This window comes from Falco punctatus (genome assembly GCF_963210335.1).
Source record: "Falco punctatus genome assembly, chromosome: 4".
In the NCBI taxonomy this organism is placed as follows: domain Eukaryota; kingdom Metazoa; phylum Chordata; class Aves; order Falconiformes; family Falconidae; genus Falco; species Falco punctatus.
In genome coordinates this window covers 74,124,179-74,142,297 of record NC_137583.1, presented here as the reverse complement: position 1 = coordinate 74,142,297, position 18,119 = coordinate 74,124,179, and the positions used below count along the sequence as shown (strand labels likewise).

The 18,119-nt window shown below is 37.9% G+C and overlaps 2 protein-coding genes across 7 annotated transcripts in view; both read left to right on the top strand.

The window, feature by feature from the left end:
- ABCB1 (ATP binding cassette subfamily B member 1) overlaps nt 1–8,766 on the top strand; it is a 63,948-nt gene extending 55,182 nt beyond the window's left edge. For all 6 annotated transcript variants that reach the window (XM_080386358.1, XM_080386357.1, XM_080386355.1 and 3 more), the window contains one exon: nt 932–8,766. In XM_080386358.1, the coding sequence (XP_080242484.1) occupies nt 932–1,138 (207 nt within the window). In that variant the 3' untranslated portion in view covers nt 1,139–8,766. The remainder of the gene's footprint in view (nt 1–931) is intronic.
- Nucleotides 8,767–11,362: 2,596 nt separating this feature from the next.
- Nucleotides 11,363–18,119, top strand: part of LOC308062159 (ATP-dependent translocase ABCB1-like) — a gene marked incomplete at its 5' end in the record, with an annotated part of 29,275 nt that continues 22,518 nt past the window's right edge. Inside the window, 5 exon segments of the mRNA XM_080383216.1 lie at nt 11,363–11,431; nt 12,665–12,751; nt 17,103–17,270; nt 17,448–17,651; nt 18,014–18,118. Of these exon segments, the coding sequence (XP_080239342.1) occupies nt 11,363–11,431; nt 12,665–12,751; nt 17,103–17,270; nt 17,448–17,651; nt 18,014–18,118 (633 nt within the window).

Sequence of the window (18,119 nt, the reverse complement as noted above, 5' to 3'; positions counted from 1 at the left end):
CAAACTCCCAGTGAAAAAATTGCTAGAATACTTTAATCTTAAATCTGCAATCTTGGTATAACAAAAGTACAATCTACCTGTAGAAAATCAACACAGATTCTACAAAAATACTTACTAACAATGAGGCAAATATTATAACAAATATAATCTGAAAAGCTCAAACCCTATGGACTAAGTTTTGATTAATTCTAGGCATAAAACCATAAGGATTGAGTGGAAAATGCCATTAAATAATTCCAGGATTCCTTGTTTTCTTTATTATTTGCCAGTTAGGTACAGAAATTTCATCTCTTATTTTATTCTGCATAATAAACACAACAAATAAAGAAAAGAAAGCAGAGATTCTTATTAGTATTTTTCTGCTGTTGCTAGCTTTAAGAAAAACATAATTCGTGAGATCCCCTGTGAAATCATGAGAACTAGTATGATTGATAATAGTTGGCCTCAGATTACTGATTGAACTCCCATATATAATTAGTCATGGAAGGGACCTCTGAAGGTCTTTAATCAAACCTCCTCTTCAAACGAGGGCCAATAATAAATTCAAATTAGGCTGCTTGGTGCTGTGTCCAAGTAGGGTCCTTGAAAATCTCCAAGGAGATTCAACAAGCTCTCTTTTGTCCCTGTTCCAGTGCTTAATTATCTTTGCAGTGAATATTTCTTATATCCAGTCAGAATGTCCTCTATTATAATTTATGGCCACGCATCTCAGTAATGAACCTGGTTCCATCTCATTCTCTTATCTATCATGACATCATCCACTGCCACAGTTTTGACTCTGACAACACAGGGTAATTCTAAAACAGGAAACTAAAGCCACAGATATCCCCTTTCCCTCACTGTCATATTACAGTTTACTTCACAGATGGCAATTGAGCTGTCTCACGACAGCTGCCAGAATAGTTCACATTTTGGTTTGTTTATTGTGCAGATTGTCCAGGAAGCGCTGGATAAAGCCAGAGAAGGTCGCACCTGCATCGTGATAGCTCACCGCCTCTCTACCATCCAAAATGCTGACAAGATTGCTGTAGTCCAGAATGGCAAGGTCATAGAGCAAGGGACCCATCAGCAGCTCCTGGCTGAAAAAGGCATCTACTATTCTCTGGTCAACATTCAGAGTGGGTCATGCAACATGTAAATTAAAGGCAGCATTTATCTCTGAATTGTCACTGTAGTTATTTCAATACTGCTTTTTATTCCCTGTAATTATTTTGATATCAATAGTCAGTCTTGATACTTTTGGTTTTCTTTCTTCCTTCCGTAAGTCCTATGAAAACAAGAAATACTAAGTAAACAAGTACCATTTTCTCACTACTAGTTTTCATTATTCAAACAACTCTACTGTGCGGCCAAAGCAGAAGCCTATTGACACTTATAAAAGTAGAAGCATGCTAAGGCAAACATAATTAATATTAGCTTGCTTTGAATTCTATCAAAATCACACTAAGCAGGAGTGTCTGGTAAACAACCTCTAAACATTTTCAAGCACAGTAAAAATAGTTTTGCTATTGCTAGAAAAAACCTCAAGCTTTATCCTCACTGTGTAAGGCACAGTCACTCCTGGCCTATTAGGGTTGTTACAAGAACTTGCAGGTCAGCTGGAGCTTGAGGCCAGATGTCTCGTTATGACATGGTGGTTTAGCCTGGGATGACAGCAAAGGTCTTGAAAATATGGGTGCAGGCAGTAAACAAAGATCCCTGAACTGTAAGTATCTCGCTGATGGTCAGTTACCGGTCATTGAAGAGATGCAACCTTAAGAGCTGGGAAAAGACTGTTTTAAGTATGACACAGAAAAAGAAGCAGCAGATAAGAAAAAACCCACAACTGATGGGCAAGGCAAGTCACCGCTGTAGCCTGGGAAAGTAGTATCTGCAAGCCCCCCCACCTCCTAGGGGTCAAGGGCTAAGATCTCTCTAAAGACTGCAATATTTTATAGAAGGTGAAAATCTTGAATCTGGGCTTGGAGGAGCGGGAGGGAGAGCATTTTTTCCTTCACTGAAGAGCTCTTGAACCTGATCACCCTGATGACTAAGACTCTCAAGGACTGTAACTAATTACATGGTATCAGCTCTGCGATATTGTATATTAGTTACTAATTTAGAATGATTGTTAAGGACTAACTGATTTGAATATGTAGTAATAATGATTAATAATTATTAAGAACTATTAGAAATGTATATTGTTAATGATACCTATACAGTAAAGTTTTGGTTTTAAGTTTAAAACTGGCCTGATTAATCAGTCTTTCACACTTCCTTCACAGCGATTTCTGGTTCCCTGAGATTTATACATATGATCGCTTATCTACAGGTAAATATTTGCACACACACACAGCCTGACAGGCAGTTAGGCCCATCAGTGTACTAATAACACCTTCCAGAGTGTTGATTGATGCAGTCTCATTGTATTCCTTTTGAATCACTTAGGTTTTTTCTTTTGTTCCTTAGATGGCAAACCAATTTGACTAGAAGATTTGTTGGTTTTCTATATATGTATTACTCGGTACAATAAGGTTCTTGTCCATACATAAGGCTATTAGTCTGCACCATAAAATAAACAAGTTATACTTGCAATTGGAAGAATGGAATAGATATTCTTTAACATTATAGTCTGAAGAGTCAAGTGAGAACATATTTAGCTTGGTTTTTTCTTTTTTTTTTTTACTAAATTCTAAATTTTAGTCTTTTAGAACTAGGCTTTTTAATTTTTGATGATAGAACTTCTAATGATTGGACTAGTAATGACTGGATTGTTTCTCCGAATTGTATAATGTCAAAGATGGTTGTTTTACCAGATAAATTTAGCTCTTCCTGAAAATCAGGCAAGCACTGTAAATGTTTTGCCACAGACATCTGAAAATCTGTTTTGAAAATTTTGGCCATATAGTTTAAAATCTATTTCAAAAATTCATGTCAAATGTAGAAACTTTCCCAAACAATCTATTTTTCCCTATCCTTTTCTTCCACATTTCTAAAGAAGTATTTCCTCTTTTTTGAGAAACGCAGAAGTTTACATAATAATTGCTAAACATCTCACTTTTGGTTGAAAAGGGCTATAAAGAGAGTAAACACTTTCCTTTAAGGATAATGGATCTTTATTTCCAAATCCACCATAAATGCTGAAATGACTATGCAGCTGCTCACAATTGCTTTCCTTTCAGAAGATCACAACAACCATATTACTACTATTGTGCTATCACCATGTGCCTCATCATGTAATTTTTAGTCATAAAGCCAAAGGACTGACAGGAACACCTCCAAAAATGTATTCTTCACCATGTTCTATTCATACATTTTTACACTACAAATGCTTGACCAAAAGGAAAGGTGGACTGACCTAGGACCATTCTGCTTTAAGGACCATTATTCTTCTGTGTCATTCTACAGGGCATAAGACACCTTACTTCCTAGGTCTGCCTTTTCAGTTAGGGTCTTAGACATTTTGGTTCACCTTGATGTCTTAAGATACTTGTCTGAGCTCTGAGACCTCCTTGTGGTAATTGTCAGCACCTATCTTTGATCATAAGGACCCTAACCACATGATAATACATGTGTGTTGTCATTCTGAAGTACTAGGCCTTCTTTCCTGTCATGTTCTTCTTTTGAGAGCCTGCAGCAGTTTCAAGCAGGATTTATCTTTCTGGCGGAAGGTAATCTAGCAATAGTTTTCACACATTTCTTGTGCCTCTTACCCCATTACCTTCGGAACGTCTTTAGAAAGATGTCAGCATCGGCACCACGTTGGCAATTCTAAACACTTTCCAAGCATATGCCACTGTCTGTGAGAAAAAGCAGGAAGGACTTAAGTTCACCACTCTGCTAGCCCTCCTGCTGAAATAACTAATCAAAAGAGCTCTCAGAAGAAAAACAGTCTTTAGGTCTAGAAATCCTTCCTTACTGCCAATTCTTATCAGGGTGGTGAATACTACAGTGTCCTATTGCCCAGCATTCTCCAGCATACTTACCCCTACAAGGGCAATTTGCTGTTCCTTATGTAATAAATACCTCACTACTAAGCCCTTCTGTAATTTCTGTCATAGAGTGAGAGCACAAATAAACTCCAGCATTCTCTTTCCCATCAAAAGATTCTGAAGGAATATTTCTCACCAATGCCATAGACCATGTACCATCTCCAAATGACTGTAAATCAGTTCTGGATCTCCACTAGTTGCTTCTTCAGGCATTGCCTCAAAGTTTTTCCCAAACTATCCCAAGTGTTGGGAGATGTTCAACAATCTTCCACTGTGATACTGACTGCCCATCAACCTAACTTCAATGGAAGCAGTTCTCCTTCCTTACAAGTAAATCCTTTGAACCTATTGCCTCTTTCTTGCTGTTATACTTGTCTATGAAAACAATCTTCCTGGTAGTATTAATTTCTGTAAGACACTAAAGATCTCCTTGAAATGTTTGTTAATGAGTAATCCTTAATAGTACAAACAGACATACAATTAATCTCTTCCTCAAGACGTATTGTCTATTTATACATTTATAACTCTTCTTCTTATTCCTCTCCCTCAAAATCCAATCTACTGTGTAGACTTGGTCACTGAAAGAAGAGGACAACTCTAAGGAGAGGAGAAACGTGGCACGCTGCCTATGAATACCAGTAAAAACAGTCAGCCAGCCATTCTTGTGCAGAAAAAGCCACATTCTAATTATATCTATAGACTAACTAACTGTTATTGTCAAGTACCCAGTCTTGCTTCTAGACAATATACCTAGAACAATGTAGTTTAGTGATACATTCATTCTGTATTTCTAAGACAGGACAGTATCTTTTATTCTAGTTATTTTAATGCAGTAAACTGAAAGCAGAAAGTAAGAAACAGGACCAGCAGCCACTTCAAATCCTTTGCTGTGAATTCCATGGACTGTAGAGATATCAAAAGTAGATGAGGGAAAAGAACAGAACACATGAGGACAACTATCTTTAGCAATCCCTGTTACTGTAAGGTGAGTACATTTTCTTTTGTCTTTGTGTGCTTATTTCTGTGTACATTTCATTCTAGCTGTACTCCGTTAACTAAGATCAGTATGCTAACGCTGTTGCTGTAGAGGTCTAGGGCAGGACTACGTCTAACTGAAGGTTAGCTTTCCATTATCCTAAGCTCATTTCTTTCTGAGCAAGCTCATTTTCTGCACAGTTGACAAAGACCTGGCCAATGAAGTCTAGGGCACAGTTCATCCCATTCTGGAGTTGCCGTTGCTAGCAGGCCAGATTAACAACCTCATGTTGTATCTCTTATTCTTCGTGCATGCTAGAGTTGAGAATTACAGTTCAGAATGCTAACATTTCGAGGTTCAGCTTGTTAATGGCACATTCAATGAAGCATACAACAATCTAGTTTTGCAGTTGTTTATAATTTAATTTCCTGAGAAGCCTGATAAATCATCAGAAACTTAGTTACTCTCTGCTTTCATTTGAAGACATTTGAAATCTTTCATTTGAAGACATGGTTATTCCTTCTAACTCTCATTCTTCCTATTCTTCCATATTACCTAGGAGATTTTAAAGATAGAAAAATATGTAATTTTCATCTAAGAATCTTTCATTGATAAAGAATTTCTAAAGTGTCCTTCAAAATTTCTCTAGTCCTGAAAAAATGAAAAGCTAGGAGCAATTTCTGTGTCTGAACTTTCACACCAGTTTCCTTTGAGTTCATGATGGAAGGTGTGTATTTTCTTTATTATCACCAGTACTACTCAATTATTTTTCTTTCTGTGACCATGTCTTTAATTTGCCACATGATGGCCTAATTTATTCAGACAATAGCTAAATTAATCTGCATTTTCTTTTTGAAATATCTTTTTCTTTTCTTCTTTATGTACACCTTGTTCAACTCAGTATATGCAGTGCTCTATGTTATTTCTTCCTCATTTAACCTTATTCATCACAAAATACATTAAAATAAAAGAGAAGGTTAAAGAAGAGTCTTCCCATGTATTAAAATAGTTCTAAATATTATAAGAACAAAGAGGTTTTTACTTAGTCTGGGTAATTTGATTCCAGATATAAAGTTTCAGTGCCATTTTCCTGAGTGAATTACTTCTTTAAAAGGTATTATGTTCACTATCACTATTGTTCTACATTTAATTTCAGATGCCCTATAATTTTGGAAGAACACATATAGAAATCTACAAAATAGGGTATTCAAACTTCTGTCTCAGATTGTCAACAAAAATTTTGAGCTATTGTTTTCATCCACATTTTTTGTCTTTAAACACTCAAAGTATATTGCAAATGTGAAGCTTCAGAATACCCACATATCAGTAAGAAATACTACACGTGGTTCAGGGGGGAAAATTTAGAGTGGTTTTGCCTACTGACTTTAGTTTCAGAGATGACAAATAACTGACAAATTGGTTAATTACTTGAAATCCAGCCTATGGATTGACATTACATATCTCAGGCATCTGAATATAGTTTTTTTTATTCATTTACTGTTAGATAGAGTAAATCATTAAATCTGTCATCTTAAGAAGTCCATGTTAGGGGATTCACATATTAAACAGATACTTTTAACACTGTGATACAAATTGATACAAATTTTTCCTCAAATTATATGTTTTCTATCTTTATAGAAGTAGGTAAGTTATACTATTTGGTCTCAGCAAATTCCTTACCTTTAACTTATTAATTACATTTGACCTAGAAAATCCATTTTCTATTCCACATTGTTCTTCAGCTATAGGTATCTGAAAACTGATTTGGACTTTTGTTTCTAAGTTTCATGAAGAAGGATCAAATGATCTGGTAGCCATTTCTTCCCAATATGTTCCAGATTGTCAGGTTTATTATGATTCTTTAAATTATAATAAAATATATATCTAAGATGTCCACACCAGAGAACAGCTGACTTAAAATAATTCTCAACAGCACACCAATGAACTTCTTGTTGTGGGTAACAATGTATGTCCATACACATTACTCTTCTCAATTGTATGCAGTCACAGAACAAGAAGCAATAGGTCAAATTTGATCTGAACATAAGAAACAGTTTATTCCAGTAGTCAAACACTGGAACAGGTTGCCTAGAGAGGTTGTGGAGTCTACATTTAGATATTCAAAACTAGACTGCTGTATTAAGAAGGAAACAGTTATAAAAGTAATACTTGAAAATCAGTTTCTAAACTTCTGTCCAAAAAGTATGTAAAAGCATCCTGCACCTCAAAAATTACTGGAATATGACAAAAGGAATGTTATAGAAACACATTATGACCTCTGCTTTCATCCCCAGTTTGGGCTGACAGCCTGAGCCAAGAAGTCAGCCTTGGGTTATGTCTCCCCAAAGAGAGGGGAGTTTCGTCACTTTTACCAAAAAGCCATCACTTCTAACAGAACATTATTTTGGCAACATGACAGCAAGCCATGCCTTTACTCAGTGAACACCTGGGACGAGGAAACGTTTGTGTCAGGAATTACAGATAGTGGTTTACAGGATGGCCGTAGGAAGCTGAAAAGTGAATGCTCAGGTACTGCCATGGTCGTTTCTTTCTCATCTTCTGCCTCTCCTAACAAGAGCCCCCCTGCAGCAGCTCTCCCCTTCCCCTCTGCCACCTTGTCCTGCAACTGCATTGCTGTAAGGCCCTCACAGGCCATCCTGAGAACTCATAATGAAAAGGAAACACTGAGTTCCTCAAAGTTCCTAAGAGCTTTCATGTCATTAAACCTTATTCTGACTGTTCAAACTTCCTTTGGTTTAATTTTTTTTTTAAGTTTTCCATCTCTTTTCCATCAACACTTTCAAACCCTGAAAAGACAAGACTGATTTTCCAGATATAAACACAGCCATCCATAAAACTTGGAGGTGAGCTAATTCATGAGATAAAATATAATGTAGTTTAAATCCTATTATAAAACTCACATGCATTATCTGTAACATATTATAAGAGTAGGGCTAAAAAGTCTTTATGAGCATTTGTCATTAAGGAAAATGTATCATTTTCTTCTAACGAAGTCTGTGTTCTGGGCACAAAACATCCAAAAGGGACCATCCCATTCAGTTTGACCATGGGTGATCAAACAGTGATAACAAGAGCACCTTCCCTTCAACAGCTTATAGTGCGTTGGTGGTGTGATGGTCTGCTGCAGGAAATCATGTTTTTCTTACTTGTGAACCTTATGAGGAATGATTAAAATATGAACACAGAGACTCCCTTGGAGAGGAGTTAAGAGGACACTTCTCAAATGCTTCCAAGAGTGACAATGATAAATCAGGCTCTTCAAAACTGCTGAGCACTCTGTTTCTGCCTTCGCAGACCTAGCGGGTTCCAAGGGGCCTGCAAAAGGCTGGTGTGCACCAGATTTTGAAAGTTTTTCCTCATTGGAGTTTTATTTAAATTGAGCAAAGTCCAACCTCACTGCTTGGTCCTAACCAACCTAGTCCTACTGACTGCTGAATAACCTTCCAGAAAAGGTGAAAAAAACCCTATAAGATCACCCCCTAGTAAATCAGCATATTTATTTTGTCTGAGGCAGATTATCAGTGTTCATTAGTGAGTATTAAAACCCAAGCAAAAATACCCAGTGAAATTTCATTCTACTTTAAAATACATTTTACTGTTTATTTTGTATTAATTAAACTGCAGAAATCTGCATGCTTTGAAATTACATATTACCAAGGGTTATGCAGAGGACACCTCTGGGAGTCCTGCTTAAAAGCTGAAGACAAGCTGGTTTCAAACAGCACATCAGGATATAGATTTTCAGATTATCAGCTTTGCATTCTCTCAGTTAAACATTACTGGTATTTCCTCCCCCCCCCCCCCAAGTACTTCGTTTCTCAAACAGATTAAAATGCATTTTGAAGATGAAACAAAGTGTTACAGAAATGGAAAGGATTATAATATTGCTGTATCATAGCAGAATTATGGATCTGAAGGCAAATATAAGTACAGCAGTTGATTTCAAAATATTCCCACAAAAGGCTGGACTACATGATTTTTGGAGGTTTTCAGTCTCATTGATACCTGTATTAAGATTTAACAGAGTAATTCAATTTCATGCTTAACTAGTAGCAGACTTAGGATTTATTCAGGTTTAAATAAAGCCCGCATTGAACAGAATCTGAGGTAGCTTTAGGAAAAAGTTGAGACACACCAAATTTAAAACTGATAAAAGAAATATTTTTATATAAAGCCTAACAAATCTGCAGAGCTCATAACTACAAAATATAAATTAGGCCAAGAACTTACTATGCATTTTTAACATTTTCTGACTGGGTAAAATTGAAATAGACACTGAGATGCAACAGTTGGTCCATCTCACGGCCAAGCTGTTTCATGTTAGTCTGACGTTTTTTTCACAGTCTTCTAAGGTGTTAAGCGCTAGTTATTTTCAGAGACAGGCTGCGGGGGCATGTGTTGTCATCGTCTGAGCAATTTTCAGGTTTATGGTTGGAGGAGTTGCAACTTTTTCTCTCGCTGTCTACCTATATCCTATCTCTTCTTTTGTCATCCTTTGACCTTTCCAGATTTTCCTTCTCTTTCAACTTTAAGCCCTCGCTCCTCTTTTTTCGTGGCCCCTTTCTGAAATGGAAAGAAATCCCTAGTCTTTTTGTTGAGCCTACAGAGAAAGGTATTTGTTTTGTAAGCTGGGATGGTCTGCTCCATGAAGGGAGTATGAAATCACAGATGGCAAATTCTACTCTTATTGTACAAACCCTACTGTGTAGGATAAGAATTAGGAATTACTGATACAAAAAATATGTGGCTCAGTTCCGGAACTGAAATCTAAACATAATTATTGAGTATATTTGTCATGCAAAACAGCTGACAAAACCAGAGCTATAACTTTCTTAACAATTGTCATTGAACAAAACAAATCACAATGGTTTTTTATTTTTATTTTCCAATTAATTGTTTCTAATGGTATTATAAAGTAACCATAAATAGTAGGGATTTTGAACCAAATTACATTAATAATTTGTAAAAATGTACTTAGAATAGCTTTCCTTATTGATCTTCCTTTTTCTGTATTCTGTGTGGAGCTTTATTTTGTTGTAATTGCATGAACAGTACCTAGACATTAATTTATTTATTTTTCCTTAGGACTGCACACAATTTTTAAAGCCAAACTAACATTTCTCAAAGATGTCAAAACAAAACAGTTAAATGATGATAGCATGCAAACAATTAAAATTAAATGTATCTATCTTTACTTCATAAAATGAAAGTGTATATCCTGAAACCTCTTACTTTCATTTTTATATCATCACTTAACTATTTTTAAAATGCCTGTCTGAATTTTCCTTCATTGTGGGAACTATTTTTAAGAGTAAATATGTAATTCTAAGCTTGCTTTTTAATCTATGTCTTTATGGATTTTGAGACATTACTTTTAAAATTTTAATTTTTTTTTTTTTTTGCTTCGTGGAAGTTGTATAAGTTAACAAAAGATAACAACTGAAATTTGGTTCTGAAAGAACTTCAGAAATATTCATTATAGTGAAGAAAGAGAAATGGCAGCTTACCCTGTTTGGAATAGAATTAATTCAGTTTCCAATATTATTTTTTTCCCTTTCATATATCCATATCATTATTCTGGAAGAGGAGCTGGTATCCTTTTTGCTGCCTACATTCAAGTTTCATTTTGGACGCTGGCTCCTGGCCAGCAAATAATATTTTTTTCATGCTGTAATGAGACAGGGGATTGGATGGTTTGATGTAAATGTTGCAGGTGAACTTAATACTAGACTTGTAGAGTAAGTATTAAATATCTGTTAATTGCCAACTGGGTATAACTTTTTAATTCTTGAAAATTTGCAATACTTCCCTCAGAGCAATGTTATTGTACATTATTAAACTCCTCTGCAAGCCATGCTATTATTTATAGGGATGGGGATCCTGACATGTGTACAGATCATTTAAATGAAGCCTGAGGAACACAGATACTGGAGAATGGTGCTTCTTGCCCTCTGTGGCTGCAGACTTGTAGCTGTGTTGAACTGTAGGTGTTAGAAACGTGATGGAGCACTGACAACTGTATTGCGTCCAAAGAGTATCTTTTCCACACTTTCATATTTGTTTGGATATAATTTGTTTTTTTCAGTATCATCTCCAAGATTAATGAAGGAACGGGGGGAAAATGGTAAAGTTCTTTCAGGCAGTGGCTACCTTTTTCACTGGAGTTATAGTTGGTTTTACAAAAGGCTGGAAATTACCACTTGTAATCCTGGCCCTTAGTCCTGTTCTGGGATTTTCATCAGCTCTGTGGGAAAAGGTAGGCAAAAAGTGTGAGTTTTCAATAAACTGGCAAGCTTCTATAATCCCATCTGGTATCTGTAAGACTTCAAACGCAGTCTGGCTCTTCGTGAATTCAGACATTGCCCACATGCAGGAAGGTGTGAATAGGTGTATGATGACACCAGTGCAGCTGAAGAAGTGTATGCCTCCACCGTGGGCTCAGCTATACTGCTGCAAAGTTTATGTAAGTATAACACACCCTCGAATGAAAGGGTAAATAAGCAATACCTTTGTCTTCTCCACTGGGCTTCATGACAACTACACCACCAAAATAACCAAGTACTGTCAGAAAAATCAATACATACAGAAATGAAGTAAAATGGCACGGCTGTGGTCATCACAGGTAACTGACAGTAAGTCCTGGCATGAACCTGCAGTGAATCAGGTTCCCTGTGATAAGGCCCGTCTGTGGGCCCTGACCCCAAGACAAGGAGGGCATTACCCCTGGGAACAGCACAAGGACATGGGCAGACACAGCTGGGCAGCCAGCACACCGTGAACTCTGCTCCCAGTTGTCCCTTTGCTCAGCTCCCAGTAACTTACTGAAAACGCTGTGCTTCACCTATAGAATTGTAACTGCTTTTGGCTCGGACTTGCAAAAGGGCATCAGTGTCAACTAGCAAACGGATACTGAATTTCAGTGATACTGGCCAGCCAACCTTTAAGCTAAGAAGAAAATCCCAATCCTATTTAAAATGTGCAGTCCCTAATACTTCATAGCACATAAATACTCAGCTATAGCTTCATCTGCCACTTACCGTGTGTCACAGAGCATGAATGTTCCTGTGCTTGTTGGGCAATTGATTCTCCTGACACAAACCAGAACTGCCCGATGGTTACACTGTCTCCCCCGAGACACCAGTAGTGCAAGTATTTCTAAGTGTAAGGGATCTTAGCTCCTCTGACTTTCCACAGTGATGAAAGTATAGAAGAACTGAAAATCCAACCTCATTTTTTGGCAGCAGATAACATGCATTTTTTCTAGTTGATATATTTTATGCAATGCAAGCATTGCCATGATGCCCTTCATCAAATTTCTGCCTTGTAAGTTAAATATGGGGTTCTATAAATCTTTATAAATTAAATTCAGTACAATAAATTAAGAATTTGTAGACAACAGAACAACGCTTGAGATCATTCTGGTTTTGTTTGAATGGGAGAGTTAAGATATTTTGCATCTATACAAATAATTTCTGCATTCACTATGAAGAGCTAACTGCATATGGAACAGCAGGAGCTACTGCAGAGGAAGTTGTGGCAGCAATATGAACCATAGCAGCATTTGGAGAACAGAAAAAAGAAATTGAAAGGTGAAAATAGAGTTTCCATATGTTGGCTATTTTTATAATAGTGGCTAAAGATTTTTTGCATTTTTTCATCTCTACTGATTTTTTTCTTTTATCTCCTTTTTTATTAGTTTCAAAAAACATCACGAGACATGCAGAAACAGTCCCTTTCCCGAAGAGAATCTGATCTTACAGGCCTCATAAACCCAGTGAGAGCTGTAAGTCAAAAAGACAGGCACATAGCAAGAAAAGGCAAGTATAACACTAAGGTCACAAACCACGGTCATGCACATGTATTTATTTGTATTATACTATGGAACATCATTCTTGCCATCTTTTTTTCTCTTTTACCTAAAGATAACTAGCATGACCACAAAAACTGGCAAAATTTTTTCAAACTCAAAGTTCAATAGTAATTGTGTCATCTACAGAAGACACATACCATCCTGTGACCTGCTTCCCTCTTTATGCTCTGCCTGCCACTGCTCCCTGCCTCAGGTGGCTAAAATAAGCCCTTCAGGTATCTACACCTGGCTTCCCAGTTCACCCCAGCATCTTTCTTTAGTTACCCACTGCTGTTAACCACCTCCCTGCCTCTCATCACCTCTTTTTCCCACTCACCTTTATAGCACTATTTGCCAGCCACTTGCTGCTATGAGTGCACCGAGCGTGATGTAGGTTTTTCCTTGTGACTCAGAAATGGGAAGGAAGGACGTTCCATGTTACTGGGACCAGGTCCTGCTATTATAGCAAACAAATGTGTCATCTAGCCCTCCTGCTAATAAGTGGAAAAGCTCCATCCTAAAACCAGGTAAGCTTTTTGACTCTGGTGCTGCAGGGAGGATATTCTACTGCTTGAGTGAAGATTGGGTGTCCCTTTCCAAAAGGTATGTGCACAGTTCCTATATATTAATTTGTTCCTGTAGCAGCACTGAACCTTTTATTTAGTAATTCTCTCCCACAGATTTACTTTCCTGTGCTGTTTATAGAAATAAACATAGACTCTTTTAGGTAGTATTTTGCTAGGCCAACCAAATTAGGTTATTTTTGTTTTCTCATATGTTAGACGTTTGCCATTTCATTAGTCATCTTTTTTCTTTATTTTTGTCATCTTTTGTTTCACATAATTATGGTTCATCTACTTCTCTTATTACTACCCTCCAACACAGCGTATCTAATTCTGTAAGGTGTTTTGATATTCTTTTGTCCTGGTCCTCTCACTGGTCCTCTGTAATGTTTCTCTCAGTTTTGTACCATCAGGAAATTTCACTATCTTAAGTATTGTTTGCATGCCCAAGTCACTAATACAAGTAAAAATAATAAATCACAAGACTGACTGAACTATTCAGGTTGCCAGCTCCCTTAGTTACTACATCTCCCTGCTGAACACTGCTATTTTTCTTCAAAGAGTTTCTTACTTTACTGTTCTTTTACTACTTCACAGCTATTAACTAAATTAGTAATTTATCCTATGGCTTTAGGATAAATTGGCATTAGATGGCATTAATGAAGTCCCAGTGGGTTAGTTCTACTGTGTCTAGCCTCTCCGGAAAAAACAGTATTAAAGAAAAGTAATTGGGTTAATCCTTCGCTTTCGTAACTCATGACACATTTCATTTAATGTATTTTCTTATGATTTTGTTTTATTTTCTTTTTTTTAATTTTATTATTTTCTTCAGAATTAGTTTGCAAGCTTTGTGTGCTGTTTTTGACAAGATAAAAGCTTACAATTTCTCAGGTTACTGTTTCTGTTGTAACCCTTCAGTCCTGCGGCTCTATCCACAATTTGAAAATAATCACTAAAAGTCTTTGTGCTGGACCACTGTTATGTTTGCCAGTTTAGAATAAAGAGTTCGTGATCACTATAAAAGGCAGGTGCCCTCCTTACCATTTTTCATTTCAGGTCAGATGTGGTAATTAAAATACTCTAATTCACACTGGTCACTTGACTTTTGGCACCATGCACTTTTGTGGGTTTTTTCTACTGAAAATTGAGGCTGAACTGCAGTTTCAAAGCTATTGTTGGTGCAACTATCATCTCGATGCTTTTTAATTTCTAAGATCCACAAAATGGAAAACCATTTTTGCAGACTTTTTTTTGTGTATGTTCATGTAATTACATGAACTCATTCAACCTGCAGTCATTTTATCCTTGATTTTTATCTGTAACCAGCTTTAACTTAATAGCCTTAAACTAATTAAAAAAAAAAAAAATGCCCTTTTATTTGTTCAGTGATTACTTAAACTTCTCAGCTATCACTTCCCAGAGGACACGAGCTATGCAACTATTGCTGCCATTTGATTTTTTTTAGTCTCTATTTATGATGTTAGTGTCTCTTACAGTCACACATTTCCGACTGAATTGCTCTCTCCGTCCATGTCCAAATCTAATCTAGACTGTCAGAGACAAACACTATCCCAGTAATCTCTCTTACAGTCATTCCCAAAAGAGATTTGGATATAAATTGATCTCATTTTCTCCATATCACTCTCTCTCCTTTCTTTACAATATACTGCAACACTCATGCAATTACTCCATCCTTGTTACTTTCTTTCTGATCCAACACCAGTATTTCCTTTCTCCTGTTATTGATTCTTCTACTCTGTTGACTTTGCTGTACTTCCATTAATCTTTCTGTACGTCAGAGCTGATTTTAGAATTCTTAGAGTCTGTCACAGATTTTACACTTTCTTCCTTCAGAAAGTTTATCCTCAATCCCAGACGCCTACTACAAGCTACTCAGATGGAGTCTATATGTTAGGAGGTGGTATCTTTCAGCCAGTTCTTCCTGGTGCTGTGCACTACTGAAAAGAGCCTGGCTCCATCCTCCTGGCACTTGCCTGTAAGATATTTGTAGACATCGACAAGATCTCTTTTCAGTCTTCTCTTCTCCAGGCTAAGCAGGCCCAGCTCTCTCAGCCTTTCTTCATAAGGGAAATGCTCCAGTCCCCTCATTGTCTTTGCAGCCCTCTGCTGGACTCTCTCCAGCAGTTCCCTGTCTCAAACTGGGCAGCCCAGCACTGGCCCCAGCACTCCAGGTGCTGCCTCACCAGGGCAGAGCACAGGGGCAGGATCACCTCCCTCAACCTGGTGGCCACACTCCTCCCAATGCACCCCAGGATCCCACTGGACTTCTTGGCCCCAAGGGCACCCTGCTGGCTCATGGGCACCTTGCTGTCCACCAAAATCCCCAGGTCCTTCTCCACAGAGCTGCTTTCCAGCAGGCCAACCCCTGGCCTGTACTGGTGCATGGGGTTGCTCCTCCCTAGATGCAGGACCTTATAATTGCCTTTATTGAACTTCATTAGATTCCTCTCTGCCCAACTCTCCAGCCTGTCCGGGTTGATTTGTCCCATGTGATAACTGCAGGAACACTTCTCCAGCAAGGGCTGCAAAATCTGCCCAGGAAACTGAGCAGGTGCTTGTGTGTGATGGCTATGCCAGGCTTGCTGTTGTCACAGCTACGTTTTAGCAGAGTTTGAAATATCTAAGCTGCTTTTCCAACATTAGCTTGTGGTAACATGGACATAAAACCTAAAGAATGCCCTCAGGCAGGCCTGTTCTATTTAGCACCTTTTATCTTACATGTTTATGTGTAAGAAAATATTGTGAGGAGACTTTAATCTTCTCACTTCAGTAGGCAACAAAGTATTTGGCCCAAAGTTGACTGAAATCAGGGAAATGTTTCCATTTGCAGCTTCAGGTTTTGGATCAGGCTCTTAGCTTTTATCCTCTTCCCAGGACTAGCTTCCATGTAAATGTCTAACACTGTAATAAGTATATTACCATGTGAAAACTTGTGAAACAAAGACTTACAATTGTGTTGTAAAGTAGCTTAAGGGTTTCAACTAGGTTATCTCAGTTCATACTTGGTCATTTTGACAACATCTGAATCTCACAATTAAAAATATTCTTGATAAAAATGGCAATTTTTAGAGGTTTTAGTATTACTGAAAGAAAAGAATGCTTTCTTTACCCTATGGTTCTGAAATAAGAATAGTCCTGAGAAAAGTTTAATGGGATATCAGCTCTCCTACTTCTTTTAACTAAGAACCTCCTCATGGTGGCTTCCTACTGGGTTACTTGTAATGACATAATATGAGGTTTCATATAAATATGTGAAAATGAAACTCTGAACTCTTTCTCCTTGATACCTGAAAAAGAAATATCCAGGGCAAGGTTCCCTTTCATCTCATTACACAGAGGTTTGCAAACGTCTTTCTGCATCTTAAAGTTTTAGAGAAAGCTACAAAGAAAAGCTCCATAGGCCAACAGAGGTGTAAGAGGGAAAGAAAAGTTCTTTTCCTCTACGGCTGCAGTAATTGCTATGTGGCATCTTCACCACCTCTCTGAGACTAAGCAGTACATTTGCATGGAAAGCAGACCTTCATTTAGGTATAAAATGCCACATTTTGAAAGGATGAGCAGAAGGAAGGATGTCTTCATAGTGCAGCAAAACTGCACATCTTCCACAGTTTCACATATAGTTCTTCCTCTTTCTTATCTAGAGGTCCTTGCAAAAATTTACTGTAGCCTTTAGAGTTTCTTCAAATTTACACTGATGTTTTTATATACTGTTATGTTTTGGGTCACATTTCTTACATGCACAGGTACTGAAGGGCTTGAATCTCAAGGTTAGTTGTGGCCAGACAGTGGCCCTGGTTGGTGGCAGTGGCTGTGGGAAAAGTACAACTGTTCAGCTCATCCAGAGATTTTACGATCCCAAGGAAGGCACGGTAAGGTACCTCAAGTGAGAGGACGGCTCTGTGTCGTTGCAAGTCTAGTTCTGGCCTGGCCGGCCTTGTTCCAATGACATGGTACGGTCTCCCCTAAGAAGGCATGTGCCAGCCTGGGGAGAGAGGTTCCTTGACCAAAACACTGAAGTAAATTTTGGTCTGCTGCTTTTTGTTTAGGTTACCATTGACGGGCAGGATATTAAGACCATAAACGTAAGATATCTGCGGGAGATCATTGGTGTGGTGAATCAGGAGCCCGTGCTATTTGCTACTACCATTGCAGAAAACATTCGCTATGGCCGTGAGGATGTCACCATGGAAGAGATTGAGAAAGCTACCAAGGAAGCCAATGCTTTTGACTTCATCATGAAGCTACCCGACGTAAGCAAACCAGCTGTCCCGCTGAAATACTTCTTGTGCCAAATAGTTCCTTAGAAGGGATTCTGGTAAACAGAGGATGCTATGCCTGGAGCTGTGAATATGCCGAGCTTCCTTGTAACTTTTTGGAAGAATGCCAGTTTTAAATCTTTAGGTCATGACTTGGTGGGCATTTGAAGAACCGTTAGAATTCCAGGGACACAAATGATTTGGCAGGTATATCCAAGCAGGTGTTTTAGAGGAAGGAGAAGATGCTGCTGGGGCTGCTGACCCTGATGTGCCTTTTCTTTACGCTGCCTTTCTTTGGTGGAAGGACTGTGCCACTGAGTATTATTCCAACATAAATGTGTGTGGTTGTCTTGTAGAAGTTTGAAACCGTGGTTGGAGACAGAGGGGCACAGCTGAGCGGGGGCCAGAAACAAAGAATAGCAATTGCCCGAGCTCTGGTTCGCAATCCTAAAATTCAAAGCT